Source organism: Miniopterus natalensis, chromosome 13, assembly GCF_054644295.1.
Source record: "Miniopterus natalensis isolate mMinNat1 chromosome 13, mMinNat1.hap1, whole genome shotgun sequence".
NCBI lineage: Eukaryota > Metazoa > Chordata > Mammalia > Chiroptera > Miniopteridae > Miniopterus > Miniopterus natalensis.
The window spans coordinates 41,281,786-41,307,630 of record NC_142093.1 but is presented as its reverse complement, the minus strand read 5'-3'; the positions used below and the strand labels follow the sequence as shown (position 1 = coordinate 41,307,630).

The 25,845-nt window shown below is 40.9% G+C and overlaps 1 protein-coding gene across 6 annotated transcripts; it reads right to left on the bottom strand.

Annotated features, from left to right (window-relative positions):
• STAMBP (STAM binding protein) lies at positions 1-25,845 on the bottom strand. Of its 6 annotated transcripts, none has more exons than XM_016202579.2 (10): positions 25,807-25,845; positions 23,729-23,946; positions 14,212-14,287; positions 13,860-13,955; positions 12,361-12,724; positions 9,835-9,959; positions 8,826-8,963; positions 4,095-4,207; positions 3,419-3,518; positions 1-1,459 (listed from the first exon to the last, which is right to left on the bottom strand). In XM_016202579.2, the coding sequence occupies exons 2-10, from the start codon at positions 23,929-23,931 to the stop codon at positions 1,403-1,405; spliced, it is 1,272 nt and encodes a 423-aa protein (XP_016058065.1). In that variant the 5' UTR covers positions 23,932-23,946; positions 25,807-25,845; the 3' UTR covers positions 1-1,402. The 6 variants fall into 6 exon arrangements, with proteins under 6 accessions (XP_016058065.1, XP_016058066.1, XP_016058063.1 ...); XM_016202580.2 differs by having other exon boundaries at positions 25,823-25,841; XM_016202577.2 differs by lacking the exon at positions 25,807-25,845 and adding an exon at positions 25,598-25,618.

The following is a 25,845-nucleotide window of genomic DNA, read 5'->3' as shown; positions in this document are numbered from 1 at the left end:
TGTCACAGGTGAGGTACTTCCCCACTCGGCCCCACATTCCTACCTACACTGAAACTGCAGGAGAAAGAACTGCCAGTATCTTTGGGGTTAAGAACCCAAGAATATAGAAGAACAAGAATATAGGGACTTGGCTTTCAGGGGAATAGTTCCACCACCACTAACCTAAATGATAAAGACTGAACATATCCAGGACATAAAATTTTTAAATGAAGCAAAATTTCATACATTTGCAGACTTTTCCCCACAGAATTTTGATATAAAAAGAAACCATTCCTCTCCTATCCAAGCTATTTACTCTTCTGCCCCCACCTGAGGGGTCACAAACAACACCATTATTTCTAGGCCACCTTCGAACCTAAGACTGAGCTCATACAAAGAAAAACACAGATCAACTGCAGCTTTAAACACCTTCCTAAATGTTGCCCAAGTCAGAAAAGAACAGTCAACACAAAAAATTGGTAGGGTGGGGTGGCATGGGAACGCAATCAATTACTTGGAGTGTAACATGGCACTCCAAAGAAAGGCTCTGTTACCTTCATCTGAAAGCTTTTAGGGCAGAGGGAGGAAGTGAATGGCATGACCTACTTGAGACAGCACCAAAACGAACAGATGACTTCACGGCCCTGGATGATGGCAACAGTTGGACACAAACACTGAATAATTACAAGTGAACTGGGACACACTTTTATGGCAGTACATCTCAAATTCCATATTCCCAAACAGCTAGACCTTTTAATTAGCCTGTTCAGACAATGCTTGATCAAACAGATCGCTCTAAAGCACACACACACACACACACACACAGGTTAACTGTTATTTTATTGTAGAGGAAAAAATATCCTGACATGTTTGTTAAATAACAATAATTCCTGACAAAATCATCCTTCAGGATTGTCAAGCCTCACCATCTGGTGGGACATGGTGAGCTGTCCCTGGCCCTCGTAAAAAAGTTCATTAATATTGCCATAAATTACAGGAAAACCCAGAGATTTTCTGAATGGCTTCCAAATTTCTGCATAGATGCCTTTAGTTAGTTCAAAGGTAAACAATAAACACGTTGGCAGAGAAATTAGGAGAGCTGAAAGAAAATGTTAATAATTGGTGAATCTAGAACAAAGAGTACATGGGTGTTCATTATACCCTTCTTTCAACTTAATTTCTTAGTTATAGGCAGACTGAAAAGTTGCTTTAGCATAATCATGCTATTTTCCAGACTTGCCTAAAAAATATATTCAATTATTTCTTTTCAAATCAAAAATTAAAAAATCCGTTCTCTCCCAGGTGATATTCACTTTCTGTTTTGTCTAAAAAAGGTTCCAGAGCTTTATGGAAAGTTTAAATTAAGGGGCTACAGTACACTGATGTGGTTTTATGGTTCTTGACAGGTGTTGGGGTCAAACTCTCATCGAAGATCAGTGATAGTCACTGCTCTGTCCACAACAGTCACGTGGCTGCAGCTCTGTAACAGGGAAAAAGAAAAAAAGGAGAAGTCCTGGAAAATTCTGAAGTTATTTTTTAAAGCTCTTTACTTAAAATGCTCATTCTGGCTAGTGGTTTCCAGTCTGGAGTCCGGATGGCTAATTACCTGGCAGTTATGTTAAAGAGTCTGAGAATCATTACTTCCACCAATCCCTACCTGTACCCTGAACCAACTTGGGCTCATCTATCCTCATTTATTTTTCAAATGTATCTATAGTCTAGAGTTGTTCAATATATGTTTATCTAAAAGAGCTGCTCACTTCATTGCTGTTTTGGGGTCACTATGTCAACCAGATAATAAAGCACACCCACTGGCACATAGGAGATGCTCCCTTTTGCCACACAAAAGGGGTCTTTATAACTGAAAACCTGAACATTTGGAGGGGATTGTGCAGTCTCTGTTTCAATACCCTGGCACCTAAACATTATTACATTCCAAGGCACACTAACCTACTTTTTTCCCAGTCTAATGTTTTTCTTTAAGGGTTTTTAACGTAACTTTTGCCTTTTTATTGAATTTATTGGGGTGTCACTAGTTAACAAAATCATCCAGGTTTCAGGTGCACAATTCCACAGACTAACCTACTTTTGAACAGATCTGTCGGAAAGTTGTTTCTCATTCTCAGCTGAAAACTGTCATTCCACAAGATCTTATTTTAGTTCTGGGAATCATAAGAAATACAGCCAATATCTTTTTATACAACGATTCTTCCAACATTAAAGTCAGTTCTCAGATTCTCCCTGGTGTTTCTCTTCTAAACACTCCCAGTTCCTTTTAAGTGACAAGGTTCTGAATCTTTTTTCCATGTTGGTCACTTTTCAGTGAACCCAAAAGAAATACTACTCACAGCCAGCATGGAGTGGAGCAACACCACCACATTAGGTTTGAGGAGCATACTGCAGCACACTGATCTTATCAGCAACTGAAATTTTGCATTCACAGAATTCAACTTAGGGGCAAAAACTTTCTAAGAGGGTCATAAAAATTCCTATTATCTAAGTAAAATTCCAGAATCAAATATACTTTACTTAAGTGGCTTTTTTCCTTTGATTTCAAATCTCTTATTGAACTACAGGCTTAGCAACTGATTTTTTTTTTTTTTAAATATATCTTTATTGATTTCAGAGAGAGGAAGGGAGAGGGAGAGAGAGAGATAGAAACATCAATGATGAGAGAGTCACTGATCGAGCCCGCAACCCAGGCATGTGCCCCGACCGGGAATCGAACCCTAATCGCCTGGATCCTATGTCGATGCTCAACCGCTGAGCCACGCCCGGCTGGGCAACTGATGTTGATGAAGAAAAAAACTAACAGTTAATTAGCCAGTTTACTGCCCAGACAGTTTGGTTCAGCGGTTGAGCATTGACCTATGATCCAGGAGATCGAGGTTCAACCAGGTTTTGGGCTCAACCCCCAGCAGGGGGCAAGCAGGGGGCAAGCAGGGGGCAAGCAGGGGGCAAGCAGGGGGCAAGCAGGGGGCAAGCAGGAGGCAGCCAGTCAATGACTTTCTCCCATCATTGATGTTTCTATCTCTCTTTCCCTCTCCCTTCCTTTCTCTGAAATCAATAAAAAAAAAATTAAAAAAAAAAAGCCAGCTTGCTGCACTAGGTACTTTCTGAATATTATCTCATTTAATACTCTCGACAACCCTATAAAGTAGGTATTATTATTATTATTATCCCCATTTACAGGTGAGAAAACTGGGGCCCAGGAAGGTTAAGTAGCCTGATCAAAGACACGCAGTCGTGCAGTGGCAGAGCTAAGACTCCAATCATTCCTCTTCCACACTGCTGCCCATGTATGTCCTTATTAGAAAGATTTGGGAAGACAGGTGCTAAGGCTCATCTGTGTGGGCCAGAAAGTACAATGGACCTCATCAGCTCTGGCTGCGCTCCCTGCTTGAGACACAGCCCCAATTTCTTCTACATAGATACATACACAGAAGAGTGGTGGGTCCTTGCTGTGCGGATGAAATCCTTTCTGGCGACAGGAAGAAATCTCCTTTAGTCCATGGTCAGTTAGTTTAAAGAATCCAGTTCTGAAAAAGAAAAAGCAGGCCCAGAATCAAGCAAATGTGGCCCCCTAATCCCTAACACACACACACACACACACACACGCACACACTCAGCAGGGCACAGCACATTTTGAGACTGCTTCAAGGGTTGGCTCATAGACTCTTCTCTGGTGAATGAATCAGAGTCAGAGAATGACTCATCACTGCCACCACACTAGTTTGCTGGGAGAATTCACAGTAAATAACAGGATTTAGAATGAAAAAGAAGTTAACAATGAGATTATCTGTTTGATTTTTAAATTCTCTAATCTGACATAAATCTCTTAAAACTCCTACTGCTTTAAGTCAAACACTTCAAATTTCTTATGTCCTTTTCTTAGCAAAGCACCTAAGTCGTTGCTTGGATATCTTTTCAAACAAGCGTACCAGGTTTATCAGGATATGGAGTTTAAAAGGAAGCCTTTTAGAACAGCCAATTAATACCACAATATATATTTTATAGAGAACAAGGGCTTAAGAATCCGGACCTTTTTCCCTGAGGCTTTCCCCTCATTCTCTCCTTGTAACGCCCCCTCCTTGAACCATGTCCTATGTACTTACTCCTGGAACTTAGGGGAGCAAACGATGGCTATTGACTCCGGCAACATCAACTGATAGGAGCAGTGAGTGTGTAGGTCAACACTGGAGAGGAATGCGGTCTGTGTGGGATGAGTCTGAGAAGAGGAAAAAAAGTCAGAGACCCCCTCAGTGAGAATACACAGCTAACCCTGGCCCATGCAGGGAGGCAGAGTCAAATAGTTCTCAGCAGCTGGCCACAGTCTCCTCAAGCACAAAGCCATTGCAGCCATGAGGGGCACGCCTGAAGTTCATGACAAGTAAGGAATTTCCTTTCCAGTAGTGTAAACAAGTGCCTAACACGAGCGAGTGAAGAGACTCATAATTTCTAACTGACCACCGTAACTTATTTAACTTCTCACGAGCTCTCTCTGCACAGTGAGAGTCCATCCATTCTGGAATATATGGAACAGCTGCCCAATAATATTTCAACATAGTAGAAGTCAAGACTTAACCACAGTTAGTGTTAAAAGGTCAAACATGAGTCTGGGACTCTACGGGCAAAAGTGGCAAAAGCTGTCCAGTGGTTAAAGCATATTGTCCAAGGATATAAGAGGCAGGGAGTGACTGGGATTTCAGAGGGTAGTTAAATCACACAAAGGACCCTGTCTTCTTTGGGAAAAAGACCAAGATATTGAAATCTGAGGGTAATCAGTTAGAGCACCATCCAAATGTACATTCAGTTTATCTCATTTAATGTTTTATTAAGCACACTCTTTGCATACAAATGAACAATTGTATAATGATGTATGTTCATCTTAGAGGGGGTATGATTTTAGGTAACAAGAATGGAAAAAGAAAGACAGTATGACTCAAAAAGACCACCAACCTTCACTGACAGAAAATAAATCAGTACATCTGACCAGAGTTTCAAACCTGCTGTGCAAAAAATGAAGCTCCTGAGGAGCTTGTCAAAAGCACAGGCTCGTCAGCCCATGCTCCAATGTTTCTCTCTCTCTCTCTCCGCCTCCCTTCCCTCTACTCTCTAAAAATCAATGGAAAAATATCCTCGGGTAAAAATTAACAACAACAACAAAAAGCATAGGCTCCTGCACTCTACCACTGGAAATATCCATCCTGAGAATGAACTTTTCTTTTTAAAAAAGCTCATTAAATGATTCTTGGTGCCGCCTTGTCTGAGAAGCACCACTCCACAGAATACTGTGGAAGAGAAGAGGTCTGCAGGACAGGAATGGGTTAGCTGGATGTTGATAGGAGACCCGCACACAGGTCCTCCCCAGGAAGGTAAGGATTTGGGTGACCACAAGGGAAAAACAATTTCTATCTGATAATAATATGATTCTACAGACTGCTAAGGACAAATGGCCTGTGCTGACACATTTTATCCCACGGTTAGACCAACGTATTCTAACTGGGAACAAATGAGGCCTACACAAGCTGATCGAGAAATCCTTTTATTCATTTGTAGTTAAGTTCCTTTGGAAGTCTAAACAGCAATTATTTTAAACTTTTCCCCATCTCCTCCAGTTCCTAATCCCCTGTGTCCCTCCCACTGGGCAGTGGATCTAGACTCCAACCTTGTTGAAATCAAGATCACCTAAACTGAGTTCCATCAACCCCTCCAAATATAACCTCAAAAATCTCTCTGCCCTGGCCAGGTGGCTCAGTTGGTTAGAGCATCGTCTCGTACACCAAAAGGCTGTGGGCTTGATTTCTGGTCTAGGCACATACCTAGGTTGTGAGTTTGATCACCGGTTGGGGTGCGTATGGGAGCCAACCAATCGATGTTTCTCTCTCTCTCTCAAAATCAATTTATAAAAATCATATCCTCTAATGAGGATTAAAAAAAAAATCTCTCTGTATCTTTCTCTCTGCCTTCAATTCTGTCTGGGAGGAATGAGTGTTTTCTCCCCCATATGAAGGTGAATGTCTGATTTTACTTTTGATTTGATACTTTCCTACATCCATGTTACCTGTCTCTCCTTTCCTCTAAAATCTCCTCCACTGGCTCACTGGTGTTAAAAACACATTCTGACAACTACAGACAAGAATGGCACCAAACTTTAAAAATGTTGAGCAAAAGAAGCCAGACACAAAAGAATACATATTACATAATTAAAAGTTCAAAACCAATCAAAACTACACATGGCATTATGAATACACATTTAGGTGGTAAAACTATAAAGTAAAGGATATCCAGAAAAAAAGGATATCCAGGAGAGGGAGGAAGTGTGACTGGGCAGGAGATGGGGGTGTGAGGGTCCTTCTGGCTCTGTTTCTTGAACAATGTTCTATTTCTTGTAGTTTGTGTACATAGATGTTTGCTAAATGATTCATAATTTAGTTTATGTAATTTCTTGTATGTGTTATATGTCAAATGTAAAGGTTTGAAAAAAAATCAAAGCAAAACATATTCAAGCTCTTCATACTAAACCATAAATCAAGCAAATCTCTCAACCTGGCTACTCCTTAAGCCACCAACCTATCCTTTCTTTTCCTTTCGAACTGAGCTCTTCAAAAAATTGGTGTGAATTTCACTATCAGTACAACCTTAATCCCCATTACTTCTTAAACCCTTACTAATCTATTTGTACCAGTCTAAAATCCCCTTAACTGAGGCCAGCAGAGACTTCCCAAATCCAACAGGCTCATCTAGGTTTCATCATTCTGGAGCTCTCTGCAGCTGTGACATAGTTAACATCCTGAAGTTTCTTCTTAAAACGTTCCTCCTCTTTTGGCTTCTGTGCCTTAGCACTACCCTCACCTTTCTCTTACATCTCTTTCTTCATTACTGCCTATTTCCTATGTCCCCCTAGGTACCTGTCCCCAGGCTGCCAGTGACTCTCTTCTTGCTCTGCACTCTCCTCCAGTTCAGAGGCTTTCAAGGTCAGCTCTGTGCAGAGGTTCCCAGATCTCTTTCCTGCCTTGGCCTTGCTCCTAAGCCCCAGCCACATTTCCAACTGCCTGATAAGTATCTCCACCAATTTAATGTCTCACCAGTACTTTCCATTCAACGTGCTCAGAACTGAACACCATTTACCCCACTTCCAAAGTAAGTTCTCCTGGAGCCCCTGTTCCTGCTTATGAGATGATCACTACCGCTCCCCCAGTCAGGCCCCAAATCTCTAAGTCATCGCTGACTTTTATTCATCACCCTCTCTTACTCATCCCCCACATCCTCTGAAACCCTCCGCTCATCTCCTCCTACACATCACAATGCCATCACGCCAGCTCTCGTTATTAGATTGTACCACCACCCTAATCTCTTAAATGATCTCCTTGCCTCAACTTCTCTTAAAATTGCCCTTATTTAAAATTTTCTAAAGTATGGCTTTGATCACACCATTGTTCTACTCAAAATGTCAAAGTACTATGTTGTACACCTGAAACTAATATAATATTGTATGTCAACTATGCTAATTAGAAAAGAAAGAAATCACAAATACAGGAAAAAAGAACCACTTTAGAGTTCTACACTTACTAAAAAGGAGAACTATTCTGCCTGTCTATCCAATGTATCACGTAAAGCTTATCTACTACCATTTCCGGGCATGAACCACACACTCCAGCAAACTGGACACTCAATGCTCCAGGAACACAGTCTGCCTATTCCAATGCCTTCCCCTCCCTACGGAACTCTCCCTTCACCCATCTTGTCAAAATTCTAGTAAGTCATACCACATGTAATCCTTCCCTCCCCTGAATTCCACAGGGCTCTCTTTGCTCCTCTTGAGGCACTTGGCACATGAGTTATAACTTGTCTATGTGTCTAATCTTCATGAGACTAAAATCATACCTTACTCAAATCTGTATCCCCTGGCAGATATGGAACAAGTTTTCTATCCAATGGGGATACTCAATGGAAGGCAAATATTCATGTAATTAAACTGAATAAAAAACAGATGCACATGGGACTGCCTCATAGGTCAATATTTCCCAAATTCTAACATATAAGTGAGAGTAATCTTCCCAAATCCGGAAGCGAGCTGGCTTGTTTGTATATAACCCTGGCACGCAACATGAAAAGCTTGGTCTGTGAGAGTGAGCAATTGAAAAGGAATAGAAAAAAAAATTAAGAAATAATCTTTAGGGATAGAATTCTATTTTACCTGAATATTAACAAAAGACTATGTAAGATATGCAGACACTTGAAAATCACCTATATTGGTGGCCATTCGGGTTTACATAAAGGTATATGCTGCTTTAAGAAAAATCAATCGCAAACATCTGAATTAACTTCCTTGGCTCATTTAAAATATTTTGATTTATACTTTTAGGAACATATATACTATGTATGAAGTAAGCATAGTCCATGTCCACTTATACAGGGTACCCCAAAAAAATGTATATACACTTTAACAACTGATAGCTCAATTTTGAAAATGAAATGTACTTTAATAAATACTACCTTTATAATTATTCAGAGTGTGTATGTACATTTTTTGGGGGGACATCCTATATTCTAGGCCAGCATCCCATCACCATTCACACTCACAAGGAAACTGGGACTTTAGGAAAACAAGTTCATTTTTATTTTTAAAAAGTTTTTTAAATAAAAATATTTAAAAGCCCTAAGTAGTTCCCAGAAATCAATATTCGAGTAGTCAAGTATGTTAGGGAAGTCAAGTCTGCATCCAAGGGAAACACAATCATCTAAATAATCTGAATGCAATTCACTTTGCTCAACGAAAAAAACTGGCAGTGTGTTTACATCAGGAGGGAAGAGACTGATCTTGAGTGCTCAGAATTGCTTACATGAATCCAGCCCATTGTGATGAGGCCCTGCTGATCCTGTATGAGGAAAAGCTCTTCTTCGTTCTCCGTGTTGCAATAATCAGAGCCAGCACTTTGCTTGGGGATGAGAACGTGGGTGATGGTAAATTCATTCCTCATCTGTCAAAGGAGAAAACAGCCCATCACGATTCCCTGGCACTTATGCAACCCCACTCTGTCACAGCAGTGGAAAGTTCAGTATCTGTGCAAGTGAAGGCCCTTCCTACCCCAGCCTACATCTTGTTCCCTCACTCCTCCACCTTGTGGCTCACAACCTTGGCTGCTCATATGCATTCCCTTGGGGGCACCCTGCAAAGTTACAGATGCCCACAGCCCCATGGAATTTCCTGCTGCGGTGAAATGGGTCTACTTGTTTTCGAGAAGTTCCATTCATAGTACCATTTTTCTTCCTTTGTTTGTGTCTAAAGAGTTTCCCTTTCACTGTTTCTCTAAGCCTTTCTCCTCCTTTAAGGGTGAGGTGAAGTCTATTCCACTTCATCTATTCTTTCAGTGGTTAGTAATGGATTCTGTAAGTGCCACCATTCAATGACCTTTCCTTCCTCAAAGGAAAGTGCTCATATTGTACATACTATTTATCTTTTGGTGTGTATCTCCAACCTTTCCAAAGTGCTTGGGTTCTTTCTGTGGATACATGTTAGTTATATGCCTTTATATATTTCATAACCCCAGGTCCTCCCATAAAGCAGATGCTTGAAAATGATATACAGATAATGACTAGATATTCCTACCAAGTGTAAAAGTAGGTATTTCTTACTACTAGCATTAAAATAATCAGTTCAATTCCAGGGATTCTGAAAATCAATCAAATACAGAGTCACCAAATTCAAAGTGACACTGCATTATGCTGTCCATGGTTCCTTCAGCAGAAGAAGCGGTGCAAAGAGTTAGTGACCCTGTTTATCTTCTCTGAGAGTCACAGGAGGCCAAGGGGGAAGAAACAGTTTCAGCTCAGAAAAGCATCTGTTTTTACCAGTTTTCCACAGAGAATTCCACATGTCTCTACTCCCCGAGCAGTGTTGGCACTGGCTAGTTGGAGAAACTGTGGGCAGAGCCTCCCGGGCACCACCATGTGGCGCAGTCCATCGATAGTAGGAGCTGTAATGGAGAAAGGGGAAAAGTCTGAGACCATGGACAAAGCCTCCGCAAGCAGTCTCAGAGTTGGCAACTGGGGGAGAGCAATGCTAAACCACAAGCACCTCGCTCCTTCCCAACTTCAGGCAGTGAGAGGGAATCTCATCCTAAATGGCAAAAGAGGGTTGTAAAGTCTCTTCTCCAACCTCTGGCCACAGCTGTTGGGAGTACATTATTTCAAGGAAAAAAAGAGGCTTCAATCATTCAAGACAAAGGTAAACTACTATTTAAAAGAAGTTTCTGAGCCCAGCCAGTGTAGCTCAGCAGTTGAGAATTGACCTAGGATCCAGGAGATTGCGGTTCAATTCCCGGTCAGGGCACATGCCCGGGTTGCAGGCTCGAGCCCCAGCAGGGGGCATGCAGGAGGCAGCGGATCAGTGACTTTCTCTTGTCACTGATGTTTCCATCTCTCCCTCTCCCTTCATCTCTCTGAAATCAATTAAAAAAAATAAAATATATATATATAAGACGTTTCTGAGCTATTCAGGAGTTCTCTGTCACCATCTAATACAAAAGATTAAAAAATAACCTCATTCAATTAAACTTTTACTTTTATTTTAAATCTCTCTTTTATCTAAGATAAGAATATCAAAGAATATGCCTTTCAAAGAAATACACCAGAATATATTCTAGATAACAGAAAGTAATATGGGTAACTACTTACTTCTGAATTTATTAATTTAGAAGAAAGTTCAAATGATAAAACAAAACAACAAAAAACATTCTGGTCCTCGAAAAAGGCATGCGCAAACAAAGCAGCTTATAAGCCTGGCTCAGAAGAATGGACCCAGTCCCTGAACACCAGGGAGAGACAAGTGAGAGCCAGCAGGCTAAAATCAGGGGGAATCTTTCACAGTCAAATTTTCATTAAAAAAAAAAAAAAAAGGTGGCCTGGCTGGCATGGCTCAGCAGTTGAGCACTGACCTCTGATCCAGGAGATTGAGTTTCCATTCCCGGTCAGGACACATGCCTGGGTTTCAGGCTTGATACCCAGTGGGGGGCGTGGAGGAGGCAGCCGATCAATGACTCTTTCATCATTGATGTTTCTATCACTCCCTCTCCCTTTCTCTCTCTGAAATCAATAAAGACATTTTTTAAAAAAAGGATGTTCTGCTTCTGCACACTCAACAGCAAGGCCTGGACTGCTGGAGAGGTAACAATATCAGCCCAGGAGCCAAGCTGTCACGTGGCAGTCTGATGACGATATCTGAGGATTCTGAATTGAGGTTTGGCACAGTCCTTTCCTTTCAATTCAGTACTCACTTGCCGAACAGACACTGTGCTCAGCCCACAGGGACATAGAAAGCAACAACACTCAAGCAAGCCCTAACCCTGCAAGAAGTTAAAATCTAGTTATTGATAAATGACTATACTATCAGGTCATGATATCAATTGCATTCTAGATATAAGAGCTCTGGGAGTTTAAAAAACAGAATCAATCTTATTGAAGGGAAGGAGATCTGGAAAAACTAAGAAAATCAGGGAAGGCAGAGATAGACAAAGGAGATTTTAGGTTCAGGGCATGTGTTAATAAACCTCTTTGGATAAGATAGCCTAGCGACTGTTCTGGGAATGTGGGAGTCCAATATGGCCAAAGTATAGAATACATATGAAGGAACACTAGTGAGAGGCATGTCTGCCAATATGTGGGGGAAAACTCTAAAGTCAGTCTTCCGAGTCTAGCACCCCTTGCCCACTCTTACACTGCCCCTTTAAGTGGATCTTCTGCAAAGCAGAGCTCCCTAAAGGACTACTTGAACGCATATTCCTACCCAAAAAGAGCTATTCTAATAATTAAGGTATATTCGTTTTGCAGCTATTGTTATTTTCTCAGATAGTCAATCACTGGTGAGAAGAGGAAAGACTGTCAATAGTTTTTATGGCTAGACTGAATTATAACTGACTATATATGATATTTACCTTGACTAAGCTCCTTAAGGATTAGAAATGTTTTCAGGGCAAGTACAATTCAGCAGTGCCCCCCGTCCCTTAAAGTCGCTGTTACATTACAAAGTAGTATAATAAATTTAAAGTGTCCTTTACCAAAGGCCAATAGCGGTGTCCAGTTCACTGAACATTTCGAATCTCTCTATAGCCCTTTTAAAGCTGAGGGTGGGACTTGCAAGGATATTATTAGTTCTTCAGAAAATTGATCAGGGCCCAGGTAAATTATATGGCTGAAGCAAAGGCCACTTTCATATTACGGTCAGTGTGACAGGATGCAGTATGGCAATACTGATTAATGGGTATCTGTGACCACAGCCTAATGAGTGCGATAATGGAGGTAATCTTAGGCAGAATGCCCCAAATGACACACTGTTTAGCTGCAGCTATGATGAAAGAGGACATGAGCAGAAGGACTCACTTTCTGAGTTGCTCAATGCTCCAGGTTTTAAGGATCTGTCCACCACAGGTGGTCTGGCAGGCCTCGCAGTTGTATTACAGTCTGAAGGCTGTGTGGATGCAACAGGTACCGTGGGGGACACATCTAGGGAGGGCTTCTCCAAGTCAGGCACCAGTGGGCCGCCTGGGCCAGGGTCCACCTTCCCAAACTCCTGTACAATTTTCAGCCGCTCTTTTTCTAGTTCCTGGTTCCGGATCATCTCCTCAAAGGCACTGAACTGTTCCTGCTCCAACTGTTGCTGCTTCTGTTGTGCTACCCTCTGTCTTTCCTTTTCCATCTCCTGTTGGATGGCCAGGTTCCGGGCAAATTCTTCCTCTTCCTTCTTCTACAAAGAAAGAAGAGGAGTTAGGCTAATACTACACTCAGGTGACTTCATACTTCAGGAGGACAAGGCCATTATGAAGGGAGTTTCCTAAAAGGTACTTTTGCTCTGGCCTGATTTCCAAACATGCGATTCATACTTCACTCAGTACCTCTACACACATAGAAGAGTCACCTCTCCTATCTATGTAGCCACCATATACCTTTTCTTCAAGGACAGTTAAAGTCCCAACCCTCTCAGTATGCTTCCCAATGACTCTAACTAATGTATTTTTTTCTTTACTGAAATCTCTATGCAACTTATTATCTGCACCTCATAACTGGTATCATATACAGTTTTATTCTCTAACTGTGCCATGCATTCATTCTGTATCCCAAGTAAGGCTATAAAATAGAACCAAATCTCAACTTATACCTGCAATGTCAAGGGTCTCTATTGAGTTTTTAACCCAAAATGAAGCCTCGGAAATTTTCTGGTGATCAGTTCAATACAGAGTGACATTTTTAAAGAACAAGAAATATTAAGTAATAATCTTCATTAAGGTTTTCACTCACTCTATGCCTTAGAAATATATGCCTCATAGCTGTTGGCCTCTCTGCTGGCTTTTATCAACAGAGTCCAGAACAGAGCTCAGTAGAGCATTGCAGAATAATGTGGAAGTGCCTGCGGGTGCACTCGTATCTGACTCAGACCATGAGTGGTGCCCTGGGAGCTCCTCCGTGTGCTTGAACTGACTCAGGTTCCCAACAAGAATGATTTGAAAATGGCTTGAAAAGAAATCATTTCAGGTATAGCCTGTTTCAGGTATAACAAAACGTGAATCAAACCTGCCAAAGTCTCTGACCTAAAAACCCATGTTTTAGTGAGAATTTTCAGTTTTTAGGCTCTCGCTCTAGATATTGCAGACAGGCGAGAGATTTTCTATCCCTCAAGCCACCCTCTTGGACAAGAAAGCTAAATCTGTGTTAGAATACTCAGCCTAGACACTTGCTTCCTACTTTTTTGAGTTCTGGACTTTAGTAAAAAAGTAAAGTATCACATTAAAATCACAGGACCTGTTAAAATATTATATTATAATTCCAGGGCACAACCTAAAAAAACAAATTAGTTTCCTCTTTTGTTGTTATTATATACTCACTTTTTCTTCATTATATTCTGCATATTCTTTGGTATATCGTTTTAACAGCTCTGCCTTCAGCTCTTCTGCTTTGGGAAATGCAATCTCCTTTAATTTCTGAGACATACACAAAAATACTGTGAATTAGAAAATTTTCAGCTAATTAAGCAGCCAAATTGGCAATGGCAACAATATTTCCAAAAACAATTTAAAATACCCCCTATAGTGCCATACCTGCTACTTCATACTGATCAAATGGCCTCACCTCCTATTGCAGGATCTCATGCTAAGAGGCAGACTACTACTTTTACCTTGGAGCTAGTGTGTGCCACTGCGAAGCTTTAGATGGGCAATAATAATAGTGAAGGCCCACCTTTACTGTGTCTTTCTTTTCAGGAATGACAGCCGATTTGTAATCTCGATGTTTTGGTAGTTTCTCAATAAAGAGCCTAAAGAAACAGATCAGAATGATTATGATACAAAGAAATGTCCACATGTCCAAAAGGCTCTAAAGCGATGTAACTCCGTATCCTGCAGCCACTGCATGACAGAGTTCCAGATGTGCAGGTGAGAGGGAACAGGCACACAGGTCGGCCATGTCCCCTCACCCATTTCTAGCCTGTAAAGAGCAACAGAGTGTATCTCTCTTCTCTCAAATCAGGCCCACAGCAGCAAGCACCAGACTCCTACAACAAAAAAATGGAGGAAAAAAAAAAGTCTATCCTCTGCCCAAAAATACACTGCCAAAGACATTCTTTTCTTGTTGGACGGCATTCAGGCTTCCAAAGGAAAGGGTCTCTGTCACAAATAATTCTTCAGAGAAGAGTTTGGCAGCCAAAGGCAGGAAGCTAAAGGAAAACCCATGTTCTATTTCTACTCATAGCCCCATATGACCTTTAACTTTGGCTTGTTTTCCTTTGGGATTCATGTTCCTTCAAAGAATACTCCTTGCATCATACTAAACACTAAGAAGCTTACACAGTACCTGTGTGTATAATTTGTTCATGTTACATGTATAACATGATTGTGATCTCTGATGAAAAGTGCTTAGAGAAACATAAGTGATAAATTTTCTCTTTCAGTTCTTGTCCTTGGCTGTGAAGCTCAGTGGGAAAAATAAACGGACTCAATTCACAGACCTCTAACATTTAGGATGTCTACTTCAGGACACTGGGGAAAAAAAAAAGGGAAGTCCAATATCTTGTCAGAGCCCAAAGTGGCGAGTTAAGAATCTACTCTTTTAACCACTACACCACACTGCCTCCACATGGCTCCTAGAATGTCCACAACTGTTGGAGGGGTTCTGAACGAAGGGATCTTTTAATAAAGTTGTAATAAATATAAGTCAACTGCCAAAACAAATAAATTGAGGGTAGCTTGCTCACGGCCTAAAATACTCTGCTATAGTTAGGATTAACTGAACTTCTTCCATTTCCTGCCTATGGGCAGGAGAAAAACAGAGAAGGAAGCCTCAGTAAGGGGAAAAGAAGACCCCCCACCCATCAAAACAAATCCTCTGTAGAAGACTCCTCCTCCTTTGGTTTTATATTTGGCACATGAAAACTTCCTTTCTGCCCAGCTGGGCGTGGCTCAGCGGTTGAACATCGACCTAGGATCCAGGAGATCGGGGTTCGATTCCGGGTCAGGGCACATGCCTGGGTTGCGGGCTGGGCGGCCAATCAATGACTCTCTTATCATCGATGTTTCTCTCTCTCTCTCTCCCTCTTCCTTCCCTTTCTTTGAAATCAATAAAGATATGTTTAAAAAATTTTTTTTTTCCTTTCAATCTAAGACCCCACAGGCTGGCATAAATTCTAAAATCAAAATGATTCTAAGAACCTTCCCTTTGGGTTCAAGAAAAAGATATAACAGTTTCCTTAAAGTATAAAACAAGTACATTTATTTGTTCAGTCACAAAGTCCTAAAAGGATATTAAAATAAATAAGACACAGTTCTTGTGTTCAAGAGACTTACAATTCAGTAGATCTCTCACCTTGGCCCTAAAGACCAAGGTTCATGTTCACCACCTCAGCAGGCTGAATGTGCTTTGTACTGAAGCTTGAATCAGCCAAGAAAGTCCCATGTCATACAAACACCTCACTATATTCTCACTTATGCTCTCAACCTGAAGAAAGAGACTGTAAAGTCCCTGAGGCCAGAGATTCCTTTGTATATTGTATGCTTCTTTGTATATTCCTCTAAAGCCAATACAGTGCCTGTATAAAGAGTCACTCAATAAATATCTGATGAATAGAATGGACTTAAAACCTCTGGATGAGAGGAGTGAAAAAAACCAAAGTGTAAATGAAAAAGTGTATATAGTATGCTTCCTTGCAGAAAGGGGGGAAAATTATATACATGTATATCCATTTATTCTGCTTATAAAAATCTAGAGAAACATGGAAAGTATATACAGTAACTAATAAAAGTAGAGGGCAGGGGAAACAGGGTGGATGAGACATGAGTGGGAGTGCCTAGCTGGGCGTGGCTCAGCAGTTGAGCATTGACCTAGGATCCAGGCGATCGGGGTTCGATTCCTGGTCAGGGCACATGCCCGGGTTGTGGGCTCGATCAATGACTCTCTCATCATTGATGTTTCTATCTCTCTCTCTCCTTCTCCTTTCCTCTCTCTGAAATCAATAAAGATATATTTAAAAAAAAAAAAAAGAGTGGGAGTAATAGAATCTAGTTTACAAGTAAGGATAAAACTTTCCAACTTATACATGAATACCTTTCCCTTGTTTCAACTGTTGTCTATTTTCTGAATGGCAACATATAAGAGCAGAAGGGTCTCTTGAAAACAGAGACTGGACAACATAACTCCTTTCCCACATTGGAGGAAACAGCTTAGTGGTTAGGAGGACAGGCTCTGGAGGAGGACAGGCTCTGGAGCCATCCTGCCGGGGCTCAATCCTGGCTTGGCCATTTACTGTGATCTCAGGTAAATTACTTAATCTCACCATCCCTCAGTTTCTTTATATATAAATTATATAAATGGAGACAAAATAGTACCACCTGATAGGATTGATAGCATGAATGAAATCATACAATATATTTTGTTCTACAACTTGTTTTCTTACTGTGATGCTTAAAGAGAGAGAAAAAGTGCTGAGCACAGTGCCTGCCATATGGCTAACATCTACTATGTGCTATTATGATTGTTTTTACTAATAAATAAACAAATAAAAGATGTAAGCAAGAAGAGATGAAGATGTTAATACCAGGGCTAGAAACATTCGAGGCACAGAATAGCTGTGGCCCAGATGTATACTGTTCTCTGGGGTTAGATCTGGTTACAGCCTAGAGAGAGGATATGTACCCAAATGAAGAAAGACGAGCCGGCAAAAACGCAAGCAAAACCACCTAATGGAACAATGGGGCAGGGGGAAGGTAAGGAGAAAAATAAATACAAAAAGTGAATAAGCATATGAAACGGTTTTTAACTTATCACAAAAGAAACTGAAATTAAGCTGAGATATCGTTTTCATCTTTTAGATTGGCAAAGGCTTAAAGGTTAATTATAACCAGTGTAGGCCAGGGTATGGGAAAATGAGTGTCCTTATACACTCTTAGCAGGACTATAATTTGATACTATTTTCTTCTTAGAGAAAGGAGGGGGTAGGAGAAAACTATTAAAAATTTAAAATGTGTTGATCCTTGAAACTCACAGTTCCACTTCTAGGAATTTATCCTATACAACAGTACAAAGGTATATGTGTAAGACTATTCAATATAGCATTGTTCATAAAAGCAGGGAAAATGAGAAACCTAAATGTCCACCAACAGGGGATTATTTAATAAATGACGGTGTACCCAAATGTGATAAACAACATAATCATCCATCCATTCAGCCAACAAGTAGTTACTGAGCACCTACTATGGTGCCAGGCATGATTGTAAAGGCTGAGGATCTGGCAGTGAACGATACGGTCACAAATTTCCCCCGCAAAAGTGTGCATTACAGTGGGGTAAGAGATAATAAACAAAATAAAAAGCATCTAGATAACCAAAGTAAGGAAAAGTCATTGCTAGAGAAGGGATATAGGCAGTGAAGGGGCTAGGGATTGAGGCTTTAGATTGGGCAGCTAAGGGCATCACTGGCAAGGTGGCAATTAAAGAAGGACAGGAAGAGAGTGAGCCATGAAGAATCTAGGATAAGACTGTTCCAGGCAGAAAAAATAGCCCCAAGGCAGTGAGATGAATCAGTATGTCCTGATATGGAAAGATAAATAGGACTGTTAAGAAAACAAGTTGTAGAACAAAATATATTGTATGATTTCATTCATGCTTTAAGAAAAAAGGTTAAATAGGTGAGCCTACAGGCTTGCATGGGCACAAACATTTTCTTGTATATAAGTGGTTACCTTTGGTAGGTGAGACTTTTCACTTTATGTTTTGGGGGAAAAAAGTTTTAATCATGAACAAATGTTAATTTTGTATAAAAATTACTAATTCAAAATGTCAAGCAGAAATTACATAACATGAATATATCGAGGACTCTCATTTCATTTCTTCCAATCTTAAAAAGTTAATCAGCAAAGTGAGCATGACCACAGATGAAGACCTCTTCAGTCTATAATCCCCAATCCCAGTAGTAACCATTTTCCGGGCAGGTGACAAACCATTTTCAGAAAGTGGGTTTGTGTTTTAGGAGGCTCACAGAGCAGACAGGAATTGCTGAAGTCTTCAGTAACTCCCTTCTATGTAGCCTAGTCAATGACCATAAAAAGCTGTGAAAGAATCCGCTGCCTGGATTACTGCCTGTGCTCATCATGAAAATATGTACTGCTTTAATATGCTGAAGATCCTTCTTCTACATCGGGGTCTGCAAAAGGCAAAGCATTCCTACAGCAGGGAAAACCTCTGAGGCGGGGAATGTGCTTGAGATCATTCAGATGCCTGAACTGCTCCAGGGAAAAGAACAAACATGCCTTTTAAACCCCTGAATTAAAGGATCCACAAAAGTTCTAGAACAAGAACAATGACTCTCAATAGTGGGGGAGGCAGAGGAGTGGTGACGTGGATGCCTGCCCTCCTCCCTCCTCTCTCAGATGTAATAACTGCCAAAGTGAGCCACTGTTACTGACAGAAATAGACCAAGTAACATGAAGTAGAAAAACAGAATGAGAATATTGAGCTAGAACATTTTTCCTACTCTTAGGGCTTGTTGGTTCACAGAATCAGAATTAGGGCCTTAATGATATGTACAAGAAAAATGAAGGTAGCTACACTTATTGATCCAGGTCAAGCCAATCCAACAAAATCCCAAATTAAACCCCAAATCTAACAAATTAAGTAAATGAGCTGCTACACATCCCACCTCTCATTCAACTCTCCTCCAAGCCTAGTTTATCATATTAAATGGTCCCAAAAGGGGACCCCTATACAGGGACAGACACCCCATATCAGTCTTGCTGTTAACACTAATACTCATGTCACTCAGAGTAACACCAAGTCACAGAAAAATATCAATTTCTTAAGAATCCCTGTACTCTCAATCCTATCACCCTCTTGCCTACTTAGGAGTTTATTGCTACAGTTAAACGCGCTCTTTTCTGTAACAGCAGCCTCTCTTTCTCCACGGGGTCTTTCCCATCAGCAAAAAAGATGCTCTAGAATCTCCCATCTTAAAATACACACCACGTTTTTACACACTCCTTGTCTCCTTTCAATTACATCCCCATTTTTCTACTTTACTTCCTATTCAAATTTCTACAAAGAGTTGTATAGGCTAGGTCTTGGCAAATTATGCCAGTGTGTCAAATCCAGCTCAGCATCTGTTTTTATAAATAAAGTTTCATTGGAACACAGTCATACCCTCTCATTCATGTATTGTCTATGGCTGTTTTCACATGACAAAGCAGAGGTTGTGACAGAGATCAAATAGCCTGCAAAGCCAAAAGTATCTACTATCTGCCTACTGGCAGTATATTCACTGTTTCCATGTGCTTACTGTCCATTCACCTTTCAACCCACTCTAATCTAGTATGTCTTTAATCCTTCTAGTGAAATTGCTTATCCAATCACCAATGACACCATGTTACCAAACCCAAATCCTCACCCATCTGATCCATCTGATCCAGCTGGCTCCTCTCTGAAAACACTGACCTCTTTTGGCTTTCATGGTACAACTCTCTCCTAAACTTCTTCCTGCCTCTCCAACTTTCCTTCAAGGTCTCCTTTGCTGGCCCTCTAATCAACCTCAGGGCTTAGTCCCACACTCCTTTTCTCATTCTACAGTCTCATTATCAAGGATCTTGAATCCTTTTATGTGCCGAGGATCCTTCTGGCATCTGATGAAGCATATAATTCCTCCTCGGAATAACTTCTTTAAGATATAACATAAAATACAAAGAATTACAAAAGAAGCAAATTCTACTGAAATACCTTTTTCAAAATATAAAAAATTGTGATATGTGCTTCTTTATTAATGTGCTCTTGATTAATGCATTTATTAATGCATTAAGGACCTAGTCACAGGTTTAATAACTCTATACTATAATTATGAGGTAGTAATAAGTGTAAATGCTACCTTGAGATATCAGTAAAAATTGTGATGTGATATGAAAATATCTTGATTTGTACTGGTGACAAAATTACAAATACACGCATACCTCATTTTATTGTGCTTCGCACATACTATGTTTTCATCAAGCAAATGATAGTTCGCATTTTTAGCAACAAAGTATTTTTAAATTAAGGTATGTACATTGTGTTTTTTTAGACATAATGCCATTGCACACTTAATAGGCCACAGTATAATGTAAACATAACTTTTAGATGCACTGGGAAACCAAAAACTTCATGTGACTCACTTTAGTGCACAATTTGCTTTATTGCAAATTGTGGAACTAAACCCACAATATCGTCAAGGTATGTCTATATTATTTATACTACTGTAAGTTTAGACCTATATTCAAAATGAAGGAAATGCTAAATTTCAGTTAGAGGTTATTAAAGAGAAGAAAAATTTTTCCCAGTCAAGTTCATGGACTCCAAGTTCTATCTATGAATCTATGGGGTTCCTGGACCACAGATAAGCAACCTCTGTGCTAGAAGGTCTCAGTGGTACTCATGGCTTCAGAACCATTGCATGCTGAGGACTCCTGCATTTGTATTTCCACCTCAGACTTCTCTGAGTTCAGACTAGTACATCCAACCTCCTACTGGGCCTCTCTACTTGCATATCTCACAGGCATCTCAAATTTAATATCTTAACATGTCAAAGAAAACCCAGACCTGAACTCTTGAATCTCCCCTTTTCAATACCACTCTCCCCATCTTAGTAAATAGACCACCACATCCTAAATCACAGAAGGAAGAAAGCTGAGGTCAACCTTGATACCATCTTCTTTTCCAAACTGTAAGTCCCACAGACTCTACCTCCAGTATACCAAATCCATCCGCTTCTTTCCTGGTTACCATGCTCCTTCAAGCCACCAGCCACCCTCCTGAATGGCTTTGTTTCCTAACTAATCTCCCTGCCCTCTCTTAACACTCCCTCCACCATCCACAACACAGTAGCCAAAATTTACATTTTTAAAAGATAAGTAAGATTAGGTCATAACCTCACTTAAAACTTTTCAATGGCTTTCTATTGCTCTCAAGATAAAACACAAACCTATATGGTTCTGCAAAATTCGGTCCTGCCTGCCTCTCTGACCTCATCTGGAGTCATCCTTCCTCGCTTGCTACACTCCAAACACAATGACCAACTCTATTGTATCCTTCAAGTCCCAGTTTTAAATTTTATATTCTCAGACAGACCTTACCCTGACTACTCTATTTAATTAGATATTGGTTATTCTCTGTCATAGCACTCTGTTGATTTCATAGCATTTTTCTTGTTTTATGACTACATAGTTATTTGATTACCTGTGTACTGTCTTTTCCCATAACTAAAAGGATACACCAATAAGGGTAGGGGCCATTTTATCTACTGCATATCCAGGTTCTAGTGTAGTGCCAAATATATAGGAGGTATACACAATATGTATTTGTTGAATGAATATAGTCCTTGTTGTCAAAGTACTTTCTATGTGGGGCAACAGGACCCAGAAGGCCTTTCAGAAAACACCTGGTAGAGTAATTCCACAATTCTATTAAACTCTCCCAAAGGAATTATGCCCCAGCGTCTCATTCTGGGAGAATTATCTACAAGATTACTGGAAATATATAAGAATACTATTTCTAACAGCAGCAAAGTATATGAAGAGAGGGCTAGTAGCCAAAGAAACTTCTCAGGAAAATAAATTTTGTGCCCAGGAATGAAAAATTTGTAACAGCAGAGAGAGGCCAAGATGTAACTATAATTCTATGGAACTTTATCAACATTGAAGCCACATGACAAGGCATGGTGGCATGGATGGAATGCAATATCTTTGAGAAAAGAGGCACTACTTCTAAACTTAAAGAGAAAAAGACAACGGGGTTTTTTTTTTCTTCATTATAAAATTACAATAGGAATCTTAGGCAGTCCCCTCTTAACTCCCACTTTTCTTTAGAGCACTGGTTCTCAACTGAGGCAATTCTGCCCCTCAGAGAACAGTGTGTAATGTCTGGAGACATTTTTGGTTGTCACAGTTGGAGGGGAGGAGGTGTTACTGGCATCCAGTGGATAGACTAGGGATGATGACAAACCCTGTAATGAATAGGACAGTCCCGGCAACAAAGAATTATTCAGCCACAGATAAATGATGCCAACTACCCTGCTTTAGAGTAGTATGGGATCAAAAACCTATTGTGACATAATTGATATGCATATAGCATCTCTGGGAGGACATACAGGAAATGAGTAAGAGTTAGTCTCTCTGGTTTGGAAAACTGAAGGTTTGGGAGGAAAGAGGAGTGGTAGGAGACTTAGTTTTAAAATATTTATACCCTTTTGTACCTTTGCATTCTGCACCATGTGATGCGTTACCCATTCAAAAACAAGAATAAAAAGTAGTAAAAAATTAGTCAGTGTGGCTCAAGATTATGACTTCAAAGAACAGAACATTACCAAAAGGAAAACAGAAAGAACAGAACCTACACTGGGTTTTGTCTCTCCAAACTGTGCAGCAAAGTATATCCCTAACCCCTGAGCTTGCTTCCCCATCTGTAAGAAAGAGGATGATGTGAGCTCCTAAACGCACACAGAGCTGTGAAAATCAAATGAAATAATGCAGGCGAAATACTCTATGAACTACTAAGAGCCACACGAAAACACTGTAATTATTACTATTTTTTCAAAGGTCCTGGTATTATTAAAGAAGACTAGGAATTATACATGAGGCCTTTTAACATTATTCTTTTCCTAAATTACACATCATTTCATTATCACTGGGGAGTTGGGAGTTGTTCCTTGTTAATTGTACAGAAATCTTTTATTTATACTGCCTACCCTAAGATGCTAAGCAGCTAAAGGGAGCCACACAAACTGTAGGTGGTCAATACTTATTTGACAATCTGCATCAAAACAGTTAAGAAAAAACTTTTTCTTGATTTACTCAATTTGCTACAAAATAAGTAGAGGTGAGAAATTTTGGCTCTGCAAAGCCTCAACACTAATCCTATGATTAATAGAGAGAAGAGAGGAAAAACACTCACCAGTACAAAACATGTACAGTTTAACCACCAACTCTCTTGCCTAACAGCTGGGCCATGTGGGCACAGGCCAAAGAGTTAGGTCTTTTACTCATGAAATTACTGAGTCATGATAATAACACTTCCAGTACTCATGTCTTTGAATGTCAAGGACAGCCAATATGTAGGAACTGCCAGCAAAAATGATTAATGCTAATGATGATGTAAAGTTCTCTAGCTTTAGCAATTCCGAACAAATATATGAGCACAAAAGCAGAATGAGTAAGGAATCAGTCACCGGAAAAAAGAAACTGAAGGTGTCTTACGTCATATACTTGTTATAGAGAATGAAGGCATGTTCAATGTTGCCTTCCTCAGAGTAAATGGATGCCATTCGGAGCATCTCAACTCCAGAGCGGAAGTACCGACGGGGTGGAATGTCTTCATTTATCTCCACTGCACTACCCATCAGGGAGAGAGTCCTCACCCGGTCTTCGGGAGGGAGGCTCACATCTCCATGGTCAGACATCAGGACCAAGAAGTTCTGAGACAGAAAAGAGGAAAAAGATGGTATCAACATCATGGCCCACATCATCCCAGCACAATCTGGCACACAGTGTGTTTATCTCACAAACCTCTACCTTATAAAGACATTCAGAGAAAAATACCATGTGTTGCGGCTCATATCAAATAAGGTCTCTCCCACAAGAAGACTGAGACCCTCAAGGAAGCCCATATCACAATGCTGAGAAGATTGGCAGACTCAAAAACCCAGTCCCTGTGCCATAATTAGGTGGTACAAGGCATATAACTATAATGGGCCACAGGGGGTTCAGTTCTACCCTTCATACTAATTATTCTGTCATTAGGTGGACCTTCCCTCAGCACCATAAAAGCAGAGACAGCATCTTGTATTTTTGGCATTTTTTCTCTTCCCAGCTACCCACTCCCATCTACCACGGTACCTGGCAGAGTATAACTCAATGAACTTCCATGATGATTGTTAATTGACTTCAAGTTTGATTACTTTTATTTAGTCTGAGAGTAATTGACATTTTCCTGCAGTGTAGTTATTCATATTTGAGCACAAGGTTAGTAAGGGAAACTGGTCTGGGAATGAATGCTCAGAATCCTAACTTTGCTCACTAAACCACTATTCCAGTCAATACATATCATTCATCATATCAGGGCAAAGAATTTAGATCTCGAAAACAACTTCCTCAAATCTATTTTCAAAGACTAAGCACTCTTTGAATAACAAAAGGGCACAAAGGTAACTTGGGAGCAAACAATCTGGGTGTTTTCCCTCCCTGGGTCTCACACTGCAGTAATTCTACAATCTTTCTAGATATTGCTGCTGTGAGAATCAGATTCCAGCTTCCAATGAGATATCACTCTACGTCATTTCCAAAAAGAATCTGTGTACTTCATACACACTGAATTACAGCACATCCTAACCAGCATGCTCTAGAATATACAAGCTACAGTAGAATTCATTTCGGAACTCAAGGCCCTATGTCACCTAGCCCCATTCTGCCTTTTCAATCTTAAACCTTATCCTTTCCCAAAGATTATTTGCTTCAATCAAGATTCTGATCTGCTCAGAAATCCTCACATTTCAGTTTCATTTGTCTATCCACTCTTTTTGTTTCCCACTCCAACCCCTCCCTCAGAGACATCTCCCTCCTGGCCAATTCTATCCCTAGGTCACATTTCCCCCACTAGGCTTTCTTTCTAAAACACCCTCACTAATAGTACCAAAGCTGTGGGTCCTACCAGGGATGCAAGGCATTCCATCTCCCAAAAAGCCTTTTTAGGGGCCCAGAAAGCCGCTAGCAAATCTAAAATCTCCCCAAGTTGCCTAATCAGTACACTCCATCCAGGACCCATTAAAGCTAAAGGAAGCAGGGGATGCTTGTTGCACCTCAGGACCTCTCGGGAGAGGATGTTTTGGGTCGCGAATGCAACCTCCTCCTGAGGCCAGCAAGCGGGGCCCTGTACAAGGCCGAGCAACGCTCCAGAGAGATCAGAATCCGCAAAAAAAAAGGGGGGGGGGTTTCGTAAAGGACTGAGGGGAAAGACCAGGAGGAGGAGAAAAGCAGGAGTGAGCAGGGAGGTAGTACGCTGTGGACAGGGACCTCCTGACGACTGCCTCAGGCCCCCTCCTTGAAGGCACTCAAGCCCAAATTGCCAACCCGGGGCAAAAGCATCCAAGGTCTTCGGGTCTTTCGAGTACGATAAGCGTGGACACGCTGGGCCTGGCAGGGGCGGGAGCCGGCAGGGGCCTCGCGAGCGGCGGGCCGGGCTAGGGGCCCGGGGGAGGCGAAGGCTCCAGGCCCCACACTCCCGGCGGCCGCTCCCCTTGAGTCAGACCGCGCTCAGAGCCCCGGCCCCACCACGTTACCGAGACTCTTCCCCACCTGTCCCTGCGGACCGCACTCGG

Bases quoted from the DNA above. Each gene is read 5' to 3' on its own strand.
- STAMBP (XM_016202575.2), bottom strand. From the start codon at position 23,997: ATGATGTGGGCCATGATGTTGATACCATCTTTTTCCTCTTTTCTGTCT. The intron at 13,956-14,211 runs GTGGGCCTTCAC...TGTATGTCTCAG, and splicing joins AAAAGAAAGACACAGTAAAG to AAATTAAAGGAGATTGCATT. The intron at 8,964-9,834 runs GTAAAAACAGAT...CTCCTTTGACAG, and splicing joins GAATTCTCTGTGGAAAACTG to ATGAGGAATGAATTTACCAT.